The 27,158-nt window shown below is 40.8% G+C and overlaps 1 protein-coding gene across 2 annotated transcripts; it reads right to left on the reverse strand.

Moving 5' to 3' along the window:
• Positions 1–234: 234 nt before the first annotated feature.
• On the reverse strand, positions 235–20,518 carry FBXO40 (F-box protein 40). Of its 2 annotated transcripts, XM_027584416.2 has the most exons (6): positions 20,351–20,518; positions 20,125–20,239; positions 19,402–19,518; positions 8,823–8,855; positions 6,043–7,953; positions 235–3,604 (listed from the first exon to the last, which is right to left on the reverse strand). In XM_027584416.2, the coding sequence occupies exons 4-6, from the start codon at positions 8,823–8,825 to the stop codon at positions 3,389–3,391; spliced, it is 2,130 nt and encodes a 709-aa protein (XP_027440217.1). In that variant the 5' UTR covers positions 8,826–8,855; positions 19,402–19,518; positions 20,125–20,239; positions 20,351–20,518; the 3' UTR covers positions 235–3,388. The 2 variants fall into 2 exon arrangements, with proteins under 2 accessions (XP_027440217.1, XP_027440216.1); XM_027584415.2 differs by lacking the exon at positions 19,402–19,518.
• Positions 20,519–27,158: the final 6,640 nt, after the last annotated feature.

Consider the following 27,158-nt stretch of genomic DNA (forward strand, 5'->3'; position numbering starts at 1 on the left):
GAGAAAGAATGAGAGGCCCAGACCATTGGGTTCGGCAAGGTCTGATAGGAGATCCTAGGCAAAATCAAAATAAAAGTCAGGGATTTGGGGCAAAGATGAAGAAAACAGTGGGATCAAGGTGCAGCTAAGATTAGTGACTGATATCCATAATTGCTCTAGGACTTCATAAAGTTGGTGAGCTCCTCACATGAGCACTGCCTCCCTCAGGCTGGTTCCTTGGTTTTTCTTTAAGACACACACTCCTTTGTTTCCACAATGACCTCTGTGCCGGTGAATCACAAATCTGTCTTTAGACCTAACTTACAAGACTCACCCAGCTAGCCTTCCAGAGTGCAAAACAGCTTTTATTTCTGCTTCTGGAGACATTGGAATTTCCAACATCCAGAGGCAAGTCACCAGAGATATACACAATCTCATTCTTCACTTCAATTTGACTTGCTATCACACATAGATCAGACTTTGACAGTGGTTTTCCTGTTACATCTCTAAGTCCCACATTGTTTTTCACTTTTCCCTTCATTATAAGACAAAAACTTCCTTTCTGCTTCAGTGCTACAGACTTCACCCTCCACGTCTGGCTGATCTCTACTCTGGATTGACTTTCTTGGTGGTGATACTCATTAAGGAGTCTGTTCATAGACACCTCCCTGGCCAAGCTCCTATTCCTATCCCTTTTCGCTCTGCTCAGCTGCTTCTTAATCTGAGGCCATGTCTAGCTGTCTTGCCTCTGTCAGGTAATTCTGCTGCTCATGCTATTCACCACGGCCTCATCTCATGAATCCAATTTTCTGTCTGATCCACAGTCTCTCTAAAAGGCTTCCTTTTTGCTCCAGCTGCCCTTTCACCATAAAATGTGCTTGTTTGTGTAGACCGGTGGACACCTGTAATACCCTGGTTTCCTGCAACATATTCAATTAGATATCTTACAAAATGTGTTTGATGATGTTGATCAATATTGCTCCAAAGGCAGCAACTAGGAAAATAAAGATGAACTGCAAGTATGCAGCCCACAGAGCGGTACGGGCAGTCTCCTGGCTGCTCTCCTGAACCCTGAGCTGCCCAGGTTGTGAAGGAAAACCCTCTGCTCTCTTCCTCTCTCTCTATTTCTCATCTTCCTAAGAGCACCCCCTGATTTTCATCTCCCTTGGTCAATAGCTCCCCTTTCTCTCTTTTTCTAGTAAGAGAAGAGACCCTGAGTGGACATCAGGAGCTTTCTTTCTCCAGATAGGAGGGAACTAGATTCAAAAGAAGAACTTTTCCTTTTTTCCCGCTTCAGTGTTCAGTTGTTTCCAGTTACTCATCTTCACTGAATAAAATCATAGCTCACACTCTAGTTGTATTTTTAGAAAATGGTACCTTATATACAAATGTGAAATATAAACCAAGCAAAAAGGATTAAGAAACATAAGAGTTACTTTACCAACTAGTATCAAGTGGTGCATGATAATGAAAAGATGAGCATGTTTCTACTCTGGGACTTGCTCTAATACCTCCTTGACTCTTCTCACAAGTGTCTTCTACTTCATCTATACCAGCTCTGGACCATGTTCTGAGGGAGACCCAGGCAACGAAAAGCATCCATATTGACTAGACTCTTTTTCTTTTTGTTGTTTAATTCTTTGTTCTCTGCTTCCCCATAATACCTGTCTTCCTTTTCCCTTCTTTCTCACTTGCTTGAGGACTGCTGGGAAAATGGCACTGATTCAGGCGAGAGGGAAAGAAACACAAGATAAATAGCTCAATATGCCCTGCTTCTGCTATATCTGGAGAGAGCTGAAAGGATTTATTTTTTTGCACATGACTTAAGGACATAAAGCCACACCAAACAATCAGCTCCATCTGGCTCCCAACTTAAAATCACATCTGTCTAAAACTTATCTAGTAAATAAAGAAGAGCTACATAAAATCATAACCATTGTAGATCATTATGTAAGATTTTTTGTACTAAAAACTTATCCTAAGTTACTGCCGCTGGTATGACATTGTTTAGGGTGGTTCTCAACCCAGAGTGATTTCACTCCCAGAGGATATTTGGCAATGTCTGGAGACACTTTTGGTTGTTACAGCAGTGGGAGTGCTATTGGTATCTATTGAATAGAGGCCAAAGATGTTGCCCAATATCCTATAACACACAGGACAGTCCCTTACAACAAAAAATTATTCAGTTCAAAATGTCAGTAGTTCTGAGAAACCCTGCTTAAGGGGATGGCAGTTTCTATCATGTATTTTACTGTTGTTTTCATGAGTATTCACTGTTTGTTACCCAAGACCAACGTATCACCCATTTCTGACAGACTGGAGTCATGAACAACAATAGGTAGGAGCAATTACAAGAAACTACTATGTTCAGGAGTGTTCCTTCTCATGGTCCCCCACCGGGTACTCGAGTGGTGTCTGGGACCTGGTGGCTGGTGCCACAGGAACTGCAGTGGGCTTTGTCTGGACTTTGCCAAACGTATGATCTCTCCGGGCATGCATTCTTGCATGACGCTGAAGTTGGTGTTAGTGTCTTGCGGTCATCTCAGCTAGCTCAGGCTGGTGCTATGCTATCCCTAATCCACACCTGGAATATAATTTTAAGAAGAAAAGAAACTTGACTCTTAGGTCATTTTTGACATGTTTAAAAGTAGTCTTGTGGCTTTTGGTGCTAGTTTTCTCCATTAATTCAATGTCTCCTTTGGACTCTTTCTCATTTTGCAAGGCTGTCCTTCTACATATTGCCAAGATTCTCCACAACAAACTCTGCGACCTCATTTCTGCCTCTCATTCTTTGGCCTGTGATGCCCTTGAGGCTGCTGTGCTCAGCTAAGGTCTCCATTTTATTGGGCTGTGCTGTGCTTGGACTTCCTGGGCTTACAGGCAGTGGAGTGACTAAAAGAAGACCTGGACTTAACCATCAAGATAACCCCAGCTCCAGAACCGTCAAACCATGTGCCCTTCACCCTGGGTGCCCTGGGACACACCTCAGTGCCCCCTCCTGCATTACCTGCCCTCTATATTTGAAAATGCTTATCAACTAAAATGTTCTCCACAAAAGCACAGGCCTGTGCTGGTTATGTAATTTCACTGCTCTCTTGTTTCCTAAGACTTGGGCTCATCTTTCTAGTGGCCTCAAGTTATCTATTTTCTCCTCAGACTGATTTGTTTTAGGAAAAAAAAAAGGTGGGGGAAGGAAATAAGTTATCAGTATGGCCCTTATAGCAAGTGTACAAGCCAAGGCTTGGGAAATTCTTAGACCTTGTGCAACTGCTCAGGTTTAGGGCAGTGCATGCTCCAATACACCTAGATAAGCATGTATGCAGTTTACAGAAGAAAGTCCTCAAAATCACACTCTGTCCTACTTTTAGTAACTCAGAGGGTGAATCCAAGAATGGTGGCATCTGAATCTTTAGCGGGTGTGTCTTCCTCGTGGTCTGGCTCTAAAGGTGGTGACTAAGCTCTCCTGGGCTGGCTCCTGGAGCTGACACATGCTGGTCAAAAGAATTGGGTCGGTCTTATGCTCTACAACATTGAAAGGACAGGCCTTCAGGTGTTCAGACATGGAGGCAACTTCATTAAACTCCCAGCTCTTGATTTTGGAGAAGAGGCTGCTGAATTGCCAGATCTGTTAGGAAACATGGAAGTTCAAAAGTTAACACTGGGGCAATACCCTCGGGCTGGCTTTATTTGAAGAGTATAATACCTTTCTGTTCTTCACGTTCTTAGCTTCCAGAGAGTGTTTAGTGGCTGCTGCAGACATTTGTAAGCTCCTTCGTCAGCATCCAATTCCTAGCTCACCCTTCCAATTGATAAACTTCCCAGCCAGCCATGTAATTGGGTGGGAATGCCTACCACACCCCCCCCCCCCCACCAGCCACAGTGATCCATTCTAGAAAGACACATGGTTCACATCAGGACAATTCGTGTCAATGAGACTCTACCCTAGGACTTTTGCTTGAGATATCAAGAAGCAGATTCTCTTTTTCCCTCTGCACTTGAACTGTGAAACTTCAGTCTTAGGTGCTGCTGGCAGCCCCCAGGGACTGCCAAGGGAGAGCTGTTGTCTTAGAATGGAGCCACTAAAGAGGAAGTAGAGGTAAGAAATAGAAAGTAAAAAGGTCATTTGGGGGCATTTTTGAGCTGCTAGATCAAACTTTGCCTGAGCCATTGCGTTTGGAAGAAAGTTCCCTTTATTATTTATGCCATGTTAAATTGGTTTCTGTTGCTTAAAACTAAAAGTATCCTAACTAAGAAGAGTCTCACTAGAATAGAAACCTCAGGAGAAATCTAAGTGTCTGGCACAAAAACCCCCTTTGGCCTTTCTACCTAGGCTGTGGTGGCAAAGTCACTAGTTTTAAAATCTGGCTATGAGGGTAGGCATAACCTAATACCATACTTTCAACTTGACACTTTACCTTCAGTTTCTTATCATTGTTCCAATATAAGAAAAGCATTTCTGGGGATCTTAGGACTATTTCTGTTTTTACTTTAAAAAAGCCATTTTAATATAAGCATCCTTTAGCGCCAACTAAATTCTCTTTTTTCCTTTCTAAAGGGAAATTAGTTTGTCTCAAATGATATTCTGGAGTGGTCAGCAATCAATTAGGAAAAAACATGAGCCAAAAAATAATGGCATTTCTAATGTGTAGATTATTTGCATCTGATTTTATAGAGGAATATATTAGACGTTCTAGACCATACAGTTCCTAAGGGCAGGATCTCAGTCTTACCCATGTTTATCCCTAACATGTGGATGGGTGGCAGTCAGTGTTTAACACATGGATGCAGGCCTGGATACATGAAGGAGAGTCTCATAATTGTTTTTTGGAGAAGACTGCTCAGGGAATAAATAACGGAAAACATTTAAGATGTTTTAGACACAGTCAATCAGTGAAAATATGGGTAAACAACTCTAACTCTCCAGTGCCAGTTTGCACACACCCACATTTTGGGAAGAAATTCAACACTGAGATTATGGAATTATTGACCTAAATGGGTACCATCAATTTGTGGTTCATATTACCACATATTTACCATGGGAAAGGATGCTAAGGGCATCTCATAAATGATGAATTAGGAGTTTCACTTTTGTATGGTATAAGCTAATAGAAGTTATGATGCAGTTCAGCAAGATTCGGAAAAAGGAATAAAATTTTTCCAAAGGGAAAGATTCTTTGGTTTATACAGCATAATTTTTTGAGAAAGTAAATAGATATTTGAACCAGGAGAGATCAGTGGACCAAATTATTTTAGAATTTCGAAATGTCTTTAACAAAGGCAAAAACTGTTTTGTTGTTTTTTATATTAGTTGATATGGGACCGAGGAGAATTTGTTGGTGTACTGTATCAGACTGCAGGCAGGAAACAGATGGCACACTTAAACTGGGTAATTTGAAGAGAATGAAAAAAAAATAACGATATGCAAATGTGTGAGCAGGGTGTAGGAAAGCCACAAGATATAATGCAGTACCCGGGCTAGTAACAATCTAGAGTGTTAATACCCTGGGCCTGAAAGGGAAGAAGAAAGGAGGTCATTGGAACCAAGAATGAGTAATTGTGTGGAGAGAGTCACCTGATACAGTCACCTTCAGTGGAGGGACATGGCCAGTGCTAAGTGTCATGGAGGGGAGAATGAATACAGGGAGGAAGCCAGAAGAATAGATTTGTCAACTCATTCTTCCTCCCTCCAATTTCCCACTGACACACTCCCATTAGATTAGCCCAGCTGGAAGCTGGAGGGTAAGGTTGCTGATTGAGGCAGTCTGTAGAGATCAGCCTCCTGGGGGACTGAGCACAGTGGACAGGTTGAAGAATGAATCATGTGAGCAAACAGAAGATATCCAGGACACATACAATGAGATAAACAGGTACTACCATCTGTATTGTCATTTATATGTCAATAGGTCTGTCTTCCCTACTAGAATGACCTCCTTTAGTTCAGGGATTATGTAGTCTTCCCAGGAACCTAGTACAATGCCAGTGCCTAGTACAGTGCTTGGCACACAGAAAGCTCTTACTAAACAGTTGTTGAATGAATGAATAAATGAATTAGGGTTTACTTGCCTCTCTGTGGACTCTCCAGGAGGTGCCTCCGTGAGAATACCTCTTCTTCTTCCACTGCAGGAGGACCATCCCTCTCTCTTGTAACAAAGTAGCACAGATATTTCTCATCAGCACAGACACCTGGGAAAGCTGGGACAGACTGACGCTGTCCAAAAACCCAGCAATGTATTGCAAAACCTCCAGCGGCAGGCTGGTTAGACAATTCTGGCTTTTCCCTCCATGGCCTGAGAGATGGTTCTTCTTTGTCTCACTCAGCTCTGAAGCAACCTCTGGCCTGATGGCAAAGGTCTTGAGCTCCTGACTATAGATCACTTTTGCCTTTTGCCCTGGGGGACGGAAATGGTTTTGAATAAATGTACATCCCAAGTAGGCGAGGGGGCATCGATGCTGGAACCAGCCATTGAGACATGACTGAATGTCTGTGTGGACATTCTTGAAATGTAGGGGGAATTCATCCCTCCTGAAGAATTTGTTGCAAGTAAAAGTGAAGGCAGAGCTGCTCTTGTTGTGTCTCCTAGTCACACACTCACTGTGGAGTTCCACATGGAGCCCCCCTGGGTTGGCAGTGGTTAGGAGGTCAGCCAGCACTGTCCCAGAGGAAAACTGTTCTGGCTCAAAATTGTATGTCTGTGTAGCAAAATCCATGAACAGCCCATCAATGCTCCTGGATTCAGAGATGACATGACCTTTAAGTTCTCTTTCTAAAGCACACAAGAGTGTGGTCTTGATGAGATCTGATTTGGGTAGGTCCTCCACTGTAATCCCTAAATCTGAAGTGTCTACTGCCTTGTGTTCACTTGGTTTACAACTCAACATGGCATCTCCAACACGAGCCCGCTTCCCACAGTAGCTCACAGGAACCTTGAAGGTATAAACAGTCTTCACTTCCTGAGCCTCAAGGTTGCCATAAACAAAGTCTCTCTCCTTAGGTGTGCAAGCAGGCATCTGACCAAAGTGAATAAGCATCCTCCCGTTGTGCACCAGATACATATTATAGTCTTTTGCATCCACAGCTGTTTTCAGTCTTTCCAGAACACCATCCTGCCAAGGGGCGAGCCCTGTTGTTTCCAGGGCTCCATGAAAGTCCTGCTTCTTCTGGTTTTCCTGTGGTTCTTTCTCTTTGAGAGCATCCTCTCCTACCACATTATTGTTGCTAGAAATCTGTTCTTTCCCTGGGCTGTTTTCACTCTTGCTCTCACAGCCTACCAATGAGCTTGTTAAAGCAGAGGCTGCATGCTCTTTGCTGAATATGTTTTCCCACTTGTCAAACTTGGTTAGGTCCATCCCTTTTTTGGTTTTGGCCAACACCTCTCGTTCTTCTTGACTCAGTTCTGCCATCTCTCCATTAGTTGCTGATAGAGATCCATGTGGTACCAAACTGGCTTCTGCCCCACCCACTGCTCCTCCCATTTCCTCCCAGCTGGCTTCACCATTCACAGTAGGTTCCTCCTCAGTGGGCTCTCTAGTTTCTGGGAAAAGTTCTACCATTTTCAAAGATCTGAAAAGGACCTTCTGGTCCTGGAGGGCCAGAGCTGTATCCAAACACTCCTCACTGGGGGTCTCTTTCATGATGTTCTCATGAAGGGTTGTTTCAGAGTCCACATTTGGCCAGCGATTCCACTCCATGGAGCAGCAGACCACACTGGCAGGGCACACTTGCAAGTGCTTGGCCAGCTTGTGGCGGGACATGGAAAGGGGGCAGCCATATTCGGAGTTGAGGCATGGAACCTCCTCTAGAGGGCAAAGGAGCTCATGCTCTGCCTCTTTGCACATGTGGAAGATGGCACCACAGGACAGGTGGCAGTTTATCACCAGACAGGAAACATCAGGCTCCACAGGAATGTGGCAGTGACGGTTAAAGCATTTCTCACAATGCCTGTGCTGCCCAGGTAGAGGCCTGCGTGCCCTGCCCTAGAGACATCAATGGCAAGGAGAAAGAGAAAACAAATGGGGAAGAGAAGTTCTATGCATGTCTGTGACTGTGTTTTAATTGACTCATTTCCTGTTTATACATGCTTATTATGGGAACCTTGGACAATCTAGAAAATCATAGAGAAGAAAGCAAAATCACTCATAATCCCACAACCCACGAATAACAACTACCAACACTCTTTTCTTCATTTTCCAATAGTTTATTCTATGTATATAGTAGATGTGTTTAGAATAGAAAAAGAAAAAAGCTGACTGTAATGGACTACACTGTTGATAATTGTTTTGAGTTGTGGATTATGGGTGATTTATATGACCCCATTAATACTATGGATACAGTTCTGCATCCTGCTTTGTAAGTCTCTATTATAAAATGAGACCATACTGTTTTATTAATGATTCTTTGCAAACTGTCTTCTTAATGGTAGTGAACATTCCAGAGTGAGTGTGCTGTCATTCATTTAACCAGCTATCTCCCCAGTGCTGGAAAGACAGGGGCCATGTCTAATTTTGTTCACATCTGTGACCCAGCACCTGGACCATCATAGATACTCAGTTTGCTGAAGGAAGGAATTATCAGCTGTTTAGTGTATTGCTGGATGTTTGGGTTTTTCATTTTTAAAGTTTAACTAAAAATCTCTGCTCACAAATCTTTCTCAGCTCTCTGCTTTTCCCCTACTCCATGTCAATTTCTTCTAAGTTCTGCTCTAACATCTCTGGTTTGGCCTAAAGTCAATAAATATCATCAAACCATAAGGGCAAATCTGCCAGCTGTTGGGCTACAGGTTAAATGAAGCCAGCCAGATCTGGACCCCTGAACGATGAAGATCCAATAAGCACCTGGTACTTACCATAGCTTCCTAATTTCTTCTTGCTTTGTAAATCTAGGAGAGAACATGAAAATATAAATGATTAGTAAGAAAAGCATTTTGGTTATGTATATGAACAGGAGTCAAAGAGACTTTGCATACTCTTATTTAAATCCTTTCACCACCCTGGAGATAAATGGCATTGCCCATTTTATAGTCCAGAAAATGGAAGCTGGAGAAGTTAAATAACTTGTCCAAGGTGATAGAGCTGCTAAGCAAAGGAATCGTGGGCCATGTTGGCCCACACTCTTCTCACTGACCCACACTGTCCTCTGATGGGCATCTTACCAGCCATGGGATGTATATCTTCTGCTTCTTGTAACTTTTCTCCATTGTCTACCAACAATTATCCTGACATTCCACCCATCCATACATCCCATCACTGCCACATGCTCTTCTGGCCCAAGTTAACATTCTAGCTTTCTCTCCCACTAGAGCTTCATGCCCACAACCTGATATCCAGGTTGGTCTGGGGCAGTGTACAAATGTCTGTGATATATCTACCAACTGTCCTTCACCATGGTGAATTCACCTGTGCCATGGCTACAGCAGGGGTCAGACCTCAAGGGCCCAGAGGTGGGCCGAGTGGGGACTCTAGCATGTAGAAGAGAAGATGCCCCGCCTCAGGGGAATCTAGCTCCTTGGCTCTGGTCAGTTGGTCCCATATGGGAATTTGTTGCCAGATCATCTGATTTTTCCAGAGAAACTGGGAATACAGATTTTTGCAAGTGGTGGGATGGTGTAGTGATTAGGAGGCAGACTATATAAGATTTAACCCAGCACTAGGAGTCAGTAGTTGTGAAACTTTGGAAAAGTTACTTAATGTCCTTATTCATCATTTTCCTCATCTGTAAAGGGAGAATAATAATAGTACCTAATAATAGAATAAGAATAGTACAATAGGTACTATTGTACTAACCTGCTGTTGTGGGGAGTAAATGATTTAAATACCTGAAACTCTTAGAATGGTACTTGTCTTGTAGACTTGATGAATGCATGTTTGCTATTATAAAATAAGTGTTTTATATTTATATATATACATTTATATTTAATTATATTGCAAAAGTTTTGTTACATAACATATCAAGGTAAAAATCCTTGGAATTTTGAAGTTGGCAACTCATTTAATTTTTCTAAAAAACCTCTCTATTTGGGCCAAGGAAAAACATGTATGCAAGTTACATAGGATCTATAGCTTGCCAGTTTGCTGCACCTGGTCTAGAGAATTTGTAGCATAATGTCGGCACTGTGTTAGTCTGGGATGGAGTGGGGTTGGGGTGGGTAGGTGGGGTGGAGTTAGCACCCAAAAGTCAGAAAATGCAGTATTTTGTAATTTTATTTTATTTTACTTTAGGATTTGTTTGTTCATTGTGAGTGAATTTTCCTTGAACTTTTTAAAAAATTTCAAATACAGGGGCACCTGGGTGGCCCAGTTGGTTAAGTGACTGCCTTCGGCTCAAGTCATGATCCCAGGGTCCTGGGATCAAGCCCCACATCGGGCTCCCGGCTCAGCGGGGAGGCTGCTTCTCCCTCTGACCCTCTCCCTTCTCATGCTGTTCCTCTCTCTTTCTCTCAAATAAATTAATAAATAAAATCTTTAAAAAAAATTTCAAACACATAAGAAAGGTGAAAGAACGTATACAATGAACACCCGTGTACTCTACCTAGATCCAAAAGTTAACATTTTGCCACTTTTGCTTTCTCTCTCTCCCTCTCTCCACACACACACACACACACACACACACACACACACACACACACACACACACACACACACACACTTTTTGCCAAACCACTTGAAAATAAATTGCTGTTATCATGACACCTCATCCCTAAGTACTTCAGCATGTATTTCCTAAGACTAAGGACATTTTCCTTTGTAACTGCAATAACATTATCTCACCTAAGAAAAACTAAAAAATATTTTCTAATATTGTGTAATCTGCTGTCTGTGTTCAAATTTATTCAATTGTCCCAAAAATGCCAAAAAATATCTTCTATACTTTTTTTTTTTAATTTAAACTTTTGAGCCAGGATCCCTTTAAGGTCAGTTTATTATGTTTGGGTGGTAAGTCTTTTTAAACTCTTTCAATTTGCATAAGTCCCCTCAACTTTTTTTTTTCTCGGAAGAGACAGCCTTAAGTCTCAAGGAAATTATATTCTGACTTGTTCATATTTTCGTTTGTTCATCCATTCCTTCGACAAACATTTGTTGATTACCTGCAGTGTGCCAGTAAGGGAGCATAAGCATCACCTGGACTGCTTGTTTAAGTAGTTCTTAAACACCTTTGCTCAGTAGAATCAGCTGTGATGCTTGTTAAATCTATAAATCTGCACTATAAAAATGGCAGCCACCAGCCACATGTGGCTATTTGAATTTAATCAAAATGGAATAAAATTAATAATTCAGTTCTTCAGTCATACTAGCTATATTTCGAGTTTCAGGTGCCACATATGATTAGTAGCTACTCTATTGGACAACACAACACGGAGCATTTCCAGCTGCAAAGAAAGTTCTATTGGACAGCACTGCTATGCGGGCTGTGCCTCTGACTTAAGTGAGAGGTGTGTCTGGAATTCACATCCTTAACACCTTACCCATCTGATTCTTATGCACTGGGACGACTGAGTGTGAAAGAGGGATTGTGGCAAAGAGTCCTATATCCCTAAAAGCCTGAATCAAGAGGCAGGCGAGAAGTTGCAAGTGAGACCATCAAGCAGATTCAGGGCCCAGGAGAAGATAAATGAAGGTGTTAAAGCCAGAGAGGGAATTGAGCAGAGGAAAGGGCTGTGAGGGCAGGACTGAGATGGAGCAGAATAGGATCGGGCAAGAGGACATCTTTTGGATGCAAAAGTCCAGCTACCGGACCTTCTAACATACAACTGAACATTCAGTTAGGCTTCTGCTATATTCTAGATTGACCACTCCTGGGCGGGGGCGGGGGAGTCCACTGAAGACTTCCTGTGAAAATTCGTAAATGAGAGGCTAACGCAGCTGGAATTATTTGGTGCTCAGTAAGGGACCGTTAAACACTGTGACTGGGGCGTTAACCGGCAGTGGCGGGATGGCAGGGAAGGACTTGGAGCAAGAAACTACTTCGTGGACAGTGCGATGAAGCTGCAGGGGTAGGACTGACGGTGGTGGAGTTAGGCAAGGTGAGGCAGAGGACGGGCATCACAAGGGAATCCCAGCATTTTTGTTTCTGGCTGGAGATGGGGAAGAAAGAGTCAATTTTGATGCCAAGATTTTGAACTAGGAAGAGAGAATATTGCATGTAATTCTGAGAAAAACAGAAGTCTGCAGAGGGAATTGTTTTTTGGGGGGGAAAGATGAGCCCCACAAGTTTAATACAAGTGGCTTAAGGTGATGACAGACCATGTGGACGGTAAGATGAGGACAGAATGGAAAGATGCAGATTTGAGAATTATTCACTTAAAAGTGAGGGAGGAAGCCATGACTGGGGAAAGAAGAACACAGAATAGGCATCTGAGCCATGAAGTACCTGGCTGAGTAGGACCCCTTTTGAGACAGTAAGGAGAAGTAAAGCCGAAGGAGAGGCCAGAGAGGGAAGAGTCAGAACCATGTGGCCTGATGTGAGGGAAAGTGTGAACAATAGCCTGGAATGTTGCCTCAAGATGAAGAACAATGCTAACAATCCCACTGCTCATGGCAGGTCCCCAAAGAGCTCTTGCCAGAGCAAATGTGGCATTTCAGTTGTGCAATGGGACCCTTGCCATTCAAAATGTGGTATTTGCTTAGAGGGGAGAGGGAAGCCATTAAACACACATTCCAATATTAGCAGGGCCTGTGCCCTGGCTGGGAGAGTGTGCTTATCTGCTTTCTATGCATAAAAGACACTCATGAATAAAGATGGAGTCTGGATGATTCAGAGTCCCCTACTGGTTTTTAGGTGGGAAAGAAGAGGCAAATCCCAAATGGAATACAGCTACAGGAAAGAAGCTACCAGCAGCAGGAATGTTCAACTTCTTATTTGCCAGCCTGGCTCTGTCACAAAGTTGAGACTAGTTTCTGGGAAGGGAAAAGCAGGTCTAGCTTGTTCTGTGTGCTCTACATGTGTGTAGTGAGAACTCTGCCCCAGCTGCAGGGATATGTCTGGCTGGAGGGACAGCGGTGATGAACTCTAAGCCTAATCATTTCCTATCCTTCAGCATTACAAAGAATTAATTCTACAATTAATCATTCTACAACAAATCATTCTACAAAGAATGGTTCTTGTGAACAGTGCTATTGAAGCTGGAAACATTTGTGGGGGAGCCCTGTTGCTCTCCATGTCTTTGACGCTATTTGAAGATATCCCTTTAAGAGAAAAGAAAAACAATGCACACAGGCAACAAAGATGCTGTTTCTTTTGTTTGTTTTGTTTTTAATTATGCTATTTAAAGATCTTCTGCCAGGCTCTGGAGATACACCAAATAAGTGACTTTGAGAGAGGACATGGGCTGAGCAGGAAGACACAGTAAGTGGAGACCACTCTTTGGAGAAATTTGACAGTCGAGGGGAGGATAAAGATAAACATAACCTAAGGGCATAAAAAACCCATAGCTGAACCTTTTGTTGTATATGTAGGGGAAAATTCCCACTGAGATAAAGGACGATCCAAAATTCTCAATTGTCTAGTTATTGCTGGGTAAGCAACGTGACCATTGCCCTGGTTTGCCTGAGACTCTTGGTTTTAGTTCTGAAAGTTCCAGATCCCAGGAAACCTCTTATTCCCACACAAACTTAGATACTTGATTGATCATCTTAGGTTGTAGCCAGTTGGTCTTGCCCCAAGATGATCAATATATATATAAATATATCATTGGTTATCTTGTGACATAAGATGCCTTGTTCTCCTAATCTCCATTCTAGTGCAGTGACTGGATCCTTATCCTCCACAGTGTTTGTCTGACTTTCCTAGATTGAGTGATTTTTCTACATTTTGGATGTCAGGGAGAAAGAGTAGTAAGATTTTAGTGCCTACCATGTTCTTTACATAACATCTCATCTAATCCTCACAATGGCCATGAGACGTGGGTTTTACCCTTTCCATTGGAACACAAAGATGCCTACACCCTTCCAGTGGAACACAAAGAAGCCTAAGTTTATCTGGTTTCAAACTCTGTACTCTTGACTATATCATGCTGCATCTCTCAGAGACCCACAAAGACATGTAGTCTATCCCCATGATTTGGGAAGAAAGCAAGCCCATGACTAGAGCCCATCAGGGCAGAACCTCTCTTCCTCCAGTTGGGCACAGAAAGGTGTATACACCTACAATCTTTCCAGATTGTAGAGGATCTGGATGATCTTCATTCATAGGAAGTTCATAGAAAGCACCTTCATCCCCATGATGATTTTTTTTTGTTCTCCTCTGGGCCACATCCCATACTGTGCCCCATCTGAATAGAGGAAATACGAAAAGTATCCAGGTCCCATGGCTTCGCATTGGAGGTAGAACACATATGAAAGTAAAGTTTTTAGGGTTAAAATCTCTAATATAATACAGATTTTAAGATTTAAACTGAAAAACCTACTAAATTAAAGCACGTGCATTATAGAAACTCTTCACTGTGGAAAAAGTTGACAACATTCTATGCCTGAAACAACATATTTTTATCCAGGTGCCATTTCCTCCTTTAGTTTCTATGCTCCTATGTTCACCTTTAAATTCTTATTTCCTGTCTGAAAAGGCAATACATTCCCTCCTCTTAAAAATGAACTTCAGTAAAGTCTATGGTCAAAACACTCTCTGAAACACTCTCCCCAAAATATGTTTTAAAGTTCCCCTGGATAGAGGAGAGAGCAGTCAAAATAATAAAATTTAAACTTAAATAGTTTTAAAAATCTACACAGAACTAGATTTTACTGGTTGTACTGGATGGAGTTTAAGTGGAATATGAGTAGATGGAAGGACCAGGTACATGAGTTTAAGGGATGGATATTTCTTTACAGAAATAGGGGATACTTTAGAACCTGGCAAGGGAGAAACATTTGATACAGGTTGTGGTGCTGTGTGGACCACTCAGAAAGGAGTAAGGTAGTAAGAAAGGTGAGTCAGCTAGAACAATGGCCCTTAAAGTGTGGTACCCTGACCCACAGTGTCAGTATTACCTAGAAACTGGTTAGAAATATAAATTACTGGACCCTACCAAATCAGACCTACTGAATCAGAACAACTACATCCAACTGATGCTGTTGTAAACTCAAGTTTAAGAACCACTGAGCTAGAAGCTGGTTGATTTCATGCTCCCAATCACAAAGGAACTAGCATAAGGTCCTACACAGGAAGGGTCTTCCTTCCTACAAGTTAGGTAGGAAGGCCAGTTAGGTGGGAAGGCCTTGGGGGAAGACCCAAAAGGGCACTGGGCACTCCTGTCCATTTCTTTCCAACTCCACCACCACTGCCTGTGTCCCAGCACCATCATTGCTTATCCAGTCTGGTGCAAAAGACTATAATCAGTCTCACCCCTCCCATCTGGTGCTCTGTACTATATTCACCAGCAGAAAGAGTGATTTCAACAACTTTTTTAAAAAAATTTTTAGTTAACATACAGTGCAATATTGGTTTCTGGAGTAGAATTCAGTGATTCATCATTTACACGTAACATCCAGTGCTCATCACAACAGGTGCCCTCTTTAATCCCCATCACCCATTTAGTCCATCCCCCACCCACCTCCCTCCATCAACCCTCGGTTTGTTCCCTATCATTAAGAGTGTCTTATGGCGGGTGCCTGGGTGGCTCAGTTGGTTAAGCGACTGCCTTCGGCTCAGGTCATGATCCTGGAGTCCCAGGATCGAGTCCCGCATCGGGCTCCCTGCTCAGCAGGGAGTCTGCCTCTCCCTCTGACCTTCTTCCCTCTCATGCTCTCTCTCTACCATTCTTTCTCTCTCAATAAATAAATAAAAAATCTTTAAAAAAATATTAAAAAAAAGAGTCTCTTATGGCTTGTTTCCCTCTCTCCTTTTTTTTCCTTTAGAGCCCAAATGTCCATCAACTGATGACTGGATAAAGAAGATGTGGTAAAAAAAAAAAAAAATATATATATATATATATATATATATATATATACACACACACATTTACAATGTATATTGTACAATACATATATATATATACATATATACGTACGTACGTACATACATACATACATACATACACACAATGGAATATTACTCAGCCATCAAAAAGCAAAATCGTGCCTTTTGCAACAACGTGGATGGAGCTAGAGCATATTATGCTAAGTGAAATAAGTCAGTCAGAGAAAGACAAATACCATATGATCTCACTCATATGTGGAGTTTAAGAAAGATTTCAACAACTTTTAACACTAGGTCACTATTCCCACCTAGACTCTCCAGTGGATTCCCATCACAAGGAATCAACTCTGATACCTTGTCTTGGTCCACAAGGCCCTGCATGAGTGTCCCCTCATGTGTGGACCACTGCTGGCCTCCTTTATCTCACCTTTCCTTTGAGCACTTAGCTCTAGCATTGTCACTTATTCCTGTGTAGGGCCTTTGTGTTTGTTCTTTCTACCAAAATTCTCCCCTTGCTCTTTATTTGTGTTATGGGCTCCTTCTTGCTCTTTAGATTTCAGCTTATATATTACCTCCACAAGAGGCCTTATCTGACACCCCCCCTCCAGTATAAAGTAAATTAATGAACACTCTCATGTATTAGCTAGTAATTTTTGACAAGTTAGTCTCCCTAAAGCTAATTTGTTCACCTATAAAGTACTGTTCATAATAGCCCATGGGATTATGACAAATGAGATAAAGCTGGGAAAGGGTCACTCAGTTGTTATCTCTCCCCTATGAGGAAGGTCATCCTCATGGTCACCTCCAAGTCTAGGTCTTTTTGTCTTCCCATCACTCGTGCAAATTTTGGCTGGCCTTTCCATGTTCAGTTCTCCCTCACTCCAAGGTATCTTATATTCCACTGTCAGCTTAATAATCTTCAAACTCCATTTAAGAAAAAAGTCTTACCTTACTCCTTTAAGAATGTGAGTCCCTCTGAAATCGCCCCACTATGGCACCTTGTATTCACCACATTCATTACTTCAGCTCTTAGGAATTCAAACAGTACTGCATCCAGGCTGGAGGACCTTTCAGATGCCACAAAGGCAGATTGAGGCATCTTTGTTTCCTGGGTGCAGGTTTGTCATTTTTATTGTTTACCTACATACATTGTTCTGTTCATTAAGGGAAAAAAGAAGGTGTCAGTTGAAATTGGCTTCTCTCTTGCAATGGGCTGCAGAGTCAGTTCCCCTTAAGGGAGGTTGTTGGGATGGTGTGCTCAGAGATGAAGGCCATCAATGAAGCAGAATCTATGTGGCCAGGAAGGTGTGTTCAGGTGGGAAAAGAGCTCTGACTGGAATATCAAGGGAGAACAAAAATGTTCCCCAAGGAGTGTATGACATAGTTTCCGAGAGACTGAGAGTGAGTACAGCTAATGTGCTCCTGGCACTCAATGCTTATTCAATAGGACTGCAATGAAGAAAACGGAGCAGGACCCTAAAGAAAGCAGCATTTTGAAAGAGCTGTGAGAGCAGTTTGAAACAAATTTAGGAGGAAAGTGTAATGATGTCAAATGTATGCTAATTTGGGGCTTATCTTTTCTTTTTAGAGAGAGAGAGTGCACATGCATGTGAATATGGTTGGGTGGGCAGAGAGAGAGAGAGACAATACTGCGCAGGCTCCATGCTCAGCACAAGCCTGACCCCGATGTGGGGCTCAATCCCACGACCCTGAGATCATGACCTGAGTAGAAATCAAGAGTCTGAAGCTTAAACAACTGAGCCACCCGGGTGCCTCCCTGGGGCTTTTTTTTTTTTTTTTTTTTAAGGAAGAAGGAGAAATGTTTTCAATGTTATTAGTGAATGTAGCCTTAACTGAATGGAAAAGAGTTCTTTGGGCTCAAGTTATAATAGACACTCAGCTGCCAGAATTGTTTTTAGGAGGTTGCAGTACTTGTTCTAAATCCTTACAGTCATAAATCAGAAACCTGGATCAGGCACAGAACCATAAATCCTCTGCTCTGGAGCTCCTGAATCTTCATTGTGTATAGGAATCACCTGGGCAATCTTCTTAAAATGCAGATTCTGATCTGGTAGGACTGGGGTGAGGCCCGAGAGTCTTCCCATGTATAACATGCTCCAGACAATGCTGATGGTCCAAGGACCTCCCTTTGAAATGAAGGTGTCTAGTTTAACCTCTTCATTTCCTGCAAGAGAGACTAAGGCCCAGAGAAGTAAAGTGTCTTGCCCTTGCTTCTCACCTTGATATAATAGTGAGAATTCCCTTGGAAACCAAATGCCACACAGAGCTACCTGTGAAGCAGTGGTGGCCGAGGGCATGTGGGCAGCTTAGATGGTACCGAGGGCAAAACAGGACAGAGTCTGGAAGAATGAAGAGGTGGAGCCTGAGTGTCACCAGCCAACAAGGTCATGAGAAGGCCTATAGCAGGTATATTTAAATCCCTGACACAAGCAAAAGAGAATGGGATTAACAGATAATAGCTTTAACATTCTTTACTATAATTTTAAAATTAGTAGGCAAACAGGGTTGATGTCAGGGAGATATTTTTAGGCAAGGGGCCCTTTCAGCACCCCTCACATGATGTCAGCAACTATTTTGCCTCCTCATGTGGCTGGCCTGGATGATAATTATTTATTCCTGAGCTTTAACTTCAGTGGAAGTGACAAGGTCAAAAGTTAAAGATCAGAGATATTCTTTAACTCTTAATCTGTTACCCAGCCAATTAATTAGTTACTTTAATTATATATTGTTAAATTGTTCCCCTGTTATGGCAATATTTAATTCTAAGGAAAGAAGATGTATAAAGTGAAATACTAAAATAATCCCTTTGCCTGGAGATTTTAACACAACCGGTTAGTTGGCTGACGATAATTCCCACATCTGGGTCCATAATCCTGGGCTTCTGGGCTATGATTCCAGCATTTTCATTATACCCTAGTTAATTCTCATATCTGGTGCTTCTGATATTAGTATCAGTATTTTAAATTACTCCTTTGTATTGGCCACGAAAGTGCTCATTAGACAGATTATCTAGGGGTAGCTGTGAGTCAGCCTGTCTGCTTAGCTCTCCTAAATCAACATGCCCCAGTCTCGCTAGGACAGCATCCCAGCATATACCTTGAAGACCGTGTGCCATGGAAACCCTGACAAAATTAAATGAAGTGAGGCAGTGATACACAATGCCCTGTGCCTAGCAAACCAGCATACGTGTCACCTAGACATCAACACAGTTACGGGATGCGTCTGGAGGTTACAGAGCAGGAAGGAAGGAATCCCGGTGTTAGGGTATCTGGGTAGGTCTCCTTTGACTTGGCATTGGTGCCTTTAGCCTGTAGACCGCAAAGTTCAGAGTGTACAGAATCCCTTTTGCTGCATAGGCCACTTGCTAGGATGGTCCTTAGCTGAACTATGAACACTAAAGCGAGGCCCAGAGAGAAACAAAAAAATAAACACTTTCCCCACAATTTATTTGTGCATGCAACACTATGCAGTTATTTCAAAAACTAGAAATAACCTACATTTTAAAGCTTCCCATGACTCAAGTATCATTAATCATTTTCCTTTTGTCCCTCTGGACATACAAGCTTCAAGTTTGTAGCAATTTTTTGGTTTGCATGCAAAAGCCAGCCTCCTCCCTAAGGAGAAGAAAACCACATTTAGGGAATATTGTTAGAGAAAAACAGGTCTTAGGCTCTACAGACAGCGTTTGAATAGCACACGCAGTGAATAAAACTGCGCTCCGTTAACCAGTAGTGTGACACAGGGGATGGAATTTAAGGTACATAAAATGGTCAACGTACGCACGAATGACTTGCAGTTAACACAGCCAATGTTGACTGGTGAAAAGATCACAGCATTTGGACTTTAAAAAGTAGAAATCCTGGGTTCTAGCCCTTCCATCTATTTCCTCACCACCTCCTCTACCCTCCCCTAAGCCCCCACCACCACTGGGTAACTTCAGAGATGCCACATAGCCCCTTTTGTTGGTTGTAAAGGAAAGAATGTAGGCTGCCCGAAAGCAGGGGATTTCTTCCTGCTCCAAGATTTGAGATTTAAAACAAGAGTTTACATATGGTTGGGTCTCATTCTCAGAGCCAACCGCTTTCTCCACCACAGGTAACTAATTTGCTTAACCATCTTCTTGCTCAGAGCAAAAAGGTGACGTGCAGCTCAGCCTCTGTCTCCACGTTCACCACTCCAAATGTCTCCTTGGCGCACCTGCTCACGTTTGAAAAGCTTACCTTAATGGCACGGGCTGAGTCAGCATCTGCTGCACCTGTGTCCCTTGACTGTGAGCAAGCCGATCGCAGGAAGCGGCTGGGGGTGCCTCAGTCAGCTGCCGCAGAGGACAGAGTTCTGTTGAGGAGGCAGGGGAAGCAGAGAAAACTTCAACAGAAATAGTTCAAGTGTTTCGAAGTTAAAAATAAAACTATATCACAAGGGGCAATGTGACCAGGCTCAGCTTACGATTTGTTTCTTTCCCCCGTATTTATCAACACTTGGGTCTCCACTGGAGTAGCGTTTAGCAGGGGAAGCTGGAAGGGAAGTGAGCTTTTACATCAATAGAGTTTCTTTCCCTTGAGGAAGGGGGAAAATCCATTTAAGAAGGATCATTTTCAAGGCCAGAGTGGCCTCTCAGACTCTTGTGTGTGCAGTAAGCAGATCCAGCTGTGCTCGCTGTGGCTGGTGGAGACTTCAGGCCAGGAGGCTGCTCTAATTATAACCATGCTTTTCACCTAAACCCATCACTGGCTGAAGCAGCAACTTGTGCAAGCGACATGCAGTCCTGTTTCTGTTTCTATTTCTTGTCATGACAAGTAAGTGGCTGTCCTCTCCTGGCCCTCTGCTTCCCCCCGTGGCAGAGAAAGGGAGGGTTTGTAAATCAGAAATCAGGCGCAGAGTGAGTCCAGTGTGAGAGAATTAGAGGCGGTTAGGAGCCTCAGCTTTCACTTAGTCCGACTGCCTTTTTTTACAGATGAGGAGCCATAGGATTTAGAGAAGTAAATTGTCCATTCAAGGTCACACAGCTGGCTAGTGGAGGAGCCAGGGGAAAGACTTGGGTCCTTTTTCTTTTTTTCTTCTTCTTAGAGAGAGGAAAAGAGGGAGAGAGAGAATCCCAAGCAGACACCTCTCTGAGCACGGAGCCAACACCAGGTTCAGTCTCAGGACCCTGACATCGTGACCTGTGTGGAAACCAACAGTCCGATGCTTAACCGGCTGCGCCACCCGGGCACCCTGACTCGGTTCTTTTAACTCCGAGTCTGGTGCTCTTCTTTACCTCCTCTTCAAAGAAACTCTTTCAGCTATCTTTTGAGGAAAGAAAATATATAATCCTGGCTTTGCTAATTATGTATGTGACCGAGTTACCCACTCTCTACCTCGGTTTTCTCAGTTGTGAAAAAGGGATGATAATACTTGGTGTGACTCTGTGTTAATAAGCTAACACATGAATGCATTAATATATGTAAACCACATGAATGATGTCAGCATGTACCAAGTGTTCACCAATGCTGTTATTTGAATATATGGACTGAAAACAGGCACTGAATTCTGGTGCAGTTAACAGACACTGAATTCCCTTTTTTCCTCGATTCTTCCATGCATATATGTCTATGTAGGTAAACTTGTTTGGGGTGAACACCTAGCAGTTGAAAATTATAAAAGTTTTACATGTTGATCTTGTATCCTGACACTTTGCTGAACTTATTAGTTCTAATAGTTTTCTTATGGATTCCTTAGGATTTTCTATATACAGAATCATGCCATCTGTGAATAGAGTTATTTTTACTTCTTCCTTTCTAATTTAGATGCCTTTTATTTCCTTTTCTTGCTTGACTGCACTACCTAGAACTTTCAGCACCATACTGAACAAGAGTGGGGAGAGTAGCCATCCCAAATTTGTTCCCTGTTTTTGATCTTAGGGGAGAAGCATTCAGTCTTCTGCCATTAAGTGTGCTGTTACCCTTGGATTTTCTGTAGATGGCCTTTATCAAGTTGAAGAAGTTGGAAAGTTTGTCCTAGTTTGTTGAGTGCCTTTTTCATGAAAGGGTGAGGAATTCTGTCAAATGTTTTTCTGTGCCTGTTAAGTGATCCTGTGGTTTTGCCGTTTATTCTACTAATATAGTATATTACTTTAATTGGTTTTTGTATGTTGAATCAACTTTGCATTTCTAGATCAACCCCACTTGGTCTGGCATATAATCCTTTTTATGTGTTCCTGGATTTGGTATTCTAGTATTTTGTGGAGGATTTTTACATCTTTATTCATAAGGGATATTACTCTATCTTTTTTTTTATGATGTCTTCATTCAGCTTTGGTATCAGGGTAATGTAGTCTCATAGCATGAGTTAGGAAGTGTTCTCTTCTGGTTTTCTTTGGAAAGTTTGTGAAAGATTGTTGTTAATTCTTTAAATGGCAGAATTTAGCAGTGAGGCCATCTAGGCCTGGACCTTTCTTTGTGGGAAGTTTTAGATTATTAACTTAATCTCTTTACATGTTAAAGCTCTGTTTACAATATTTCTATTTCTTCTTGAGTCAGATTTGATATTTTGTGTCTTCCTAGGAATTTGTCCATTTCATCTAAGTTATCTAATTTGTTATACAAATTATAAAAATTACACATTCATAATAGTCCTTTACAGTGCTCTTTATTTCTGTAAGGCTGGTAGTTATATCTCATCTTTATGATTCTAGTAATTTGAGGCGTCTTTTTTTTTGGTCAGTCTAGCTAAAGGTTTATCATTTTGTTGATCTTTTCAAAGAACTAGCTTTTTTTCCCTTTCAATTATTTAAACATTATTTATTTGAGTATAGTTGACACAATGTTACATTAATTTCAGGTGTACAACATAGTGATTTAACATCCGTATATGTTATGCTGTGTACGCTCAAGTGTAGCTGCCAGGTCTTACTCTACTATTGCTATTACAGCAGTGTTGACTATATTCCCTCTGCTGTGCCTTTTCTTCCCATTACTTAGTCGTTCCCGTAACTGGAAGCTTGTATCTCCCACTCTCCTTCACCCATTTTTGCCCGTGCCCCCCTCCCTCCCCTCTGGCAATCATCAGTTTGTTCTCTGTATTTATAGGTTTTATTTGTTTTTTGTTTGTTCATTTGTTTTGTTTTTTATATTCCACATATAAGTGAAATCTTACGGTATTTGTCTTTTGCCACAGCATGGATGGGCCTAAAGGGTATTATGCTAAATGAAACGTCAGATTGAGAAAGAACTAGCTTTTGATTTCATTGATTTGCTGTATTGTTTTTTTATTCTCTATTTTATTTATTTCTGCTCTAGTCTTTATTTCCTTCCTTCTGCTTGCCTTGGACCTAGTTTGCTTTTTCTTGTTTCTTGCTTAGTTGCTTTTTCTTATTTCTAAAGGGATAAATTTATTGGTTCGAGGGCAACTCTATGGAGACTGTAAAAGTTTCAGTGGTTACTAGGGTTTAGAGGAGAGGGAGGGATAAATAGGTAGAACACAGAGAATTTTTAGGGAAGGGAAATTATCCTGTACTATAATGATGGATACATGTCGTTATACATTTGCCAAAATCCATATAATGTATACCACCAAGAGTAAGCCCTAATGTAAGCTATGGACTTTTGGTGATGATGTGTCAATATAGGTTTATCAATTGTAACAAATGTACCCCTCTTGATAGTGGAGGAGGCTATTGTATATGTGGGTGCAGGGAGTATATGGGATATCTCTGTACCTTCTGCTCAATTTTGCTGTGAACCTAAAACTGCTCTAAAAAATAAAGACCATTTAAAAAAATCAAAAGTAAAAAAAAAAAAGACACAAAAAAGTCACAACCTGAAGGCCAATGTTTCTCTCCTAGGTCTGCAGTCTTGCCCTGCAAAATCCCTCTGCAATGACCCAGAATGTGATAGGTAACAGAGATGTGCAAACCTGCTATGCTACTGTCTCTGTTAGTTTTCCTGAGTAAATATAAATCCAGTTATTATTATTGTTATATGATGTGTACTACCAGGTTATTCACATAATTTCCTCCATGATTTATTAATTACTTAGAAATGTACTCTTTAATTTCTAAATGGAGACAGAAGTTGAAGTTTCTTCTAATTAAATTGCCTTATGATTTAAGAAATGCTTATATGTTATTGGTTCATTTGAATTTGTTAAGCTATGCTCTGTGGTCTAGTACATGATCATTATGTGCTTGAAAATAATGTGTATTCTCTGCCAGTTGGATGAAGAAATCTACTTACTTCTCTTAAGTCAAGCTTCTTAACTATAGCATATGGAATTTTCATCTGTTTGACTTATCAATTGTTGAGTGTTGTATTAAGATGTTCCATTATGATTATATGTTGGTTAAGTTTCCCCAAGAATTTTGTTAACTTTTCTTCATATGTCTTGGGAATATGTTGTTAAATATATATAAATTCACAATTATTATATTTTTCAGGTTAATTGTTCCTTTTGTCCTTGTCTAATATACTTTTACTTCTAACAGTGTTTTGCCTTAAAGTTTAACCTGGTAGATATTAATATAATTATGCGAGCTTCCTTCCTATTTAAAAAAAAGGTTATTGATTTGAGATTCCAGTTTTTAAAACCTAGCCTTTTGCAATTATAAATTTCTAAGTACTGATTCAGTTTTGTCTCATAAGTTTTTGTATGTTGTGTTTTTGTTTTCATTCATCTCTGAGTATTTCCTAATTGTCCTTGTGATTTTGTCTTCACCTATTGGTTATTTAGGAGTGTGCTTTTTAATATCCATGTATTTGGTAATTTTGTGAATTTCTTCTCTTTTCTTCTGCTGTTGATTTTTATTTTCATTCCATTGAATTTGGAGAATACACTTTATGATTACAATCCTCTTAAATTTATTATTTGATGGCTTCAAAAGCCTTTTATCCACAACATCTCCTATGTCCTTTATTCAATGCCTAGGTGCATATTTATTTTTCATTGAGGGGTATTTGTTTTATTATGTTTTATTTCATTATTGATTTTGAGAAATGCTATTAATTTTGTAAGTTGATCATGTACTGGAAAATTTGCTGAACAGTAATTCTAAAAGTTTGACAGTTGATTTTGTCAATTTTCCTAGATGATCATCTCATCTTCAAAATGTTTTATTTCTTTCTATGCCAGTTCTGACGTTTCTTACTATTTATGGACTCATACTATATTAAAACTAATGGTAATGGTGATTTCCCTTTAAATTTTGACTGAAAATATCTTTTAGAAAACCCCAGTCCCGAAAGATTGGGAAAAAATATGAGTTTATATCCTGTTCCCATTAAAGGTGGATGACCGACCCCAAACCCTGCTGCTGACCCTCTTTTAAAAAGTCTAAGGACTATTATTCAGCTATAAAAAAGAATGAAATCTTACCATTTGCAACAGCATGGATGGAGCTATAGAGATAAAGCTAAGTGAAATCAGTCAGACAGAGAAAGACAAATACCATATTGTTTCACTCATATGTGAGACTTAAAAAGAAAACACATACAAGCAAAGGGAAAATAATAAGAGAGAGTCAAAGCAAGAAACAGCTTCTTAACTATAGAGAACAATCTGATGGTTACCTGAGGGGAGGGAGTAGGGGAATGGATTAAATAGGTGATGGGGATTAAAGAGTGCATTTCTTGTGATGAGCACAGGGTGATGTATGGAGCTGTTAAATTATGATATTGTAAAGCTGAAACTAATATAACACTGTAGGTTAATTGACTAGAATTAAAATAAAAATTTGAAGGATGCCTGGGTGGCTCAATTGGTTGTGTCTGCCTTCGGCTCAGGTCATGATCCCAGAGTCCCACCAAGGCTCCCTGCTCAATGGGGGGTCTGCTTCTCTGCCCTTCCCCTGCTTCATGTTCTCTCTCTCACTCACTTGCTCAGTCTCTCTCTCAAATATATAAATAAAATCTTTAAAATAAAATAAAATAAAAACAAAGTATTCTGCTCTAGGATTTTTATGGTTTCATGTCTCACATTTAGGTCTTTCATCCCTTTTGAATTTATTTTTGTGTATGGTGTAAAAAAGTCCAGTTTCATTTTCTGCTTGTTGCTGTCCAGTTTTTGAAGAGACCTTTTCCCACTGATTATTCTTTCCAGCTTTGTTGAAGATTAATTGACCTTATAGTTGTGGGTTCATTTCTGGGTTTTCTATTCTATGTATCTATTTTAGTGGCAGTACCATACTGTCTAGATCACTACAGCTTTGTAATATAACTTGAAGTCTGGAATTGTGATGCCTCCAGTTTTGCTCTTCTTTTCAAGTTTGCTTTGGCTATTCAGGGTCTTTTGTGGTTCAATACAAATTTAGGATTCTTTGTTCTAGTTCTGTGAAAAATACAGCTGGTATTTTTTTAGGGATTGCATTAAATGTGTAGATTGCTTTGGGAAGTATAGACATTTTAACAGTATTTGTTCTTTTAATCCATGAGCATGGAATGTCTTTCCATTTCTTTGTATCATCTTCAATTTCTTTCATCAGTGTTTTATAATTTTCAGAGTACAGGTCTTTCATCTCTTTGTCTAGGTTTATTCCTAGGTGTCTTATTGTTTTTGGTGCAATTGTAAATGGGATTGATTTCTCACTTTCTCTTTCTGCTGTTTCATTATTTGTTTATAGAAGTGCCACAGGTTTCTGCATGTTGATTTTGTATCCTGCTATGACCTAACTGAATCCATCTATCAGTTCTAGCAATTTTTTGGTAGAGAACACAGGTAGTAATCTTTTTGACGTTGGCATAGCAATTTCTTTCTAGTTATGTCTCTTGAGGCAAAGGAAACAAAAACAAAAATAAACTATTAGGTCTTCATCAAAATAAAAAGCTTCTGCACAGTGAAGGAAACAATCAATCAAACTAAAAGGCAACCCACTGAATGGGAGAAGATATTTGCAAGTGATATCAATAAAGATTAATATCTAAAATATATAAAGAACTTATGAAATGCAACAACAAAAAGATGAATAATACAATTATAAAATGGGCAGAAGACATGTATAGACATTTTTCCAAAGAAGACATACAGATGGACAACAGACACATGAAAGGTCCTCAACATCACTCATCCTCAGGGAATCAAAACTACAATGAGATAGCACCTCAAACCTGTCAGAATGGCTAAAGTCAACAACACAAACAACAGGTTTTGGTGAAGATGTGCAGAAAGGGGAACTCTCTTGCACTGTTGGGGGGAATTCAAACTGGTGGAGCCACTGTAGAAAACAGTATGGAGGTTCCTCAAAAAGTTAAAAATAGAGCTACCCTACAACCTAGCAATTGCACTA

This window comes from Zalophus californianus, chromosome 1 (genome assembly GCF_009762305.2).
Source record: "Zalophus californianus isolate mZalCal1 chromosome 1, mZalCal1.pri.v2, whole genome shotgun sequence".
Classification (NCBI taxonomy): Eukaryota; Metazoa; Chordata; class Mammalia; order Carnivora; family Otariidae; genus Zalophus; species Zalophus californianus.

Excerpts from the sequence above, each read along its gene's own strand:
- FBXO40 (XM_027584415.2), bottom strand. Across the intron at positions 3,605-6,042 it reads CCTGGAGAGTCCACAGAGAG|ATCTGGCAATTCAGCAGCCT; the intron begins GCAAGTAAACCC and ends GTTTCCTAACAG.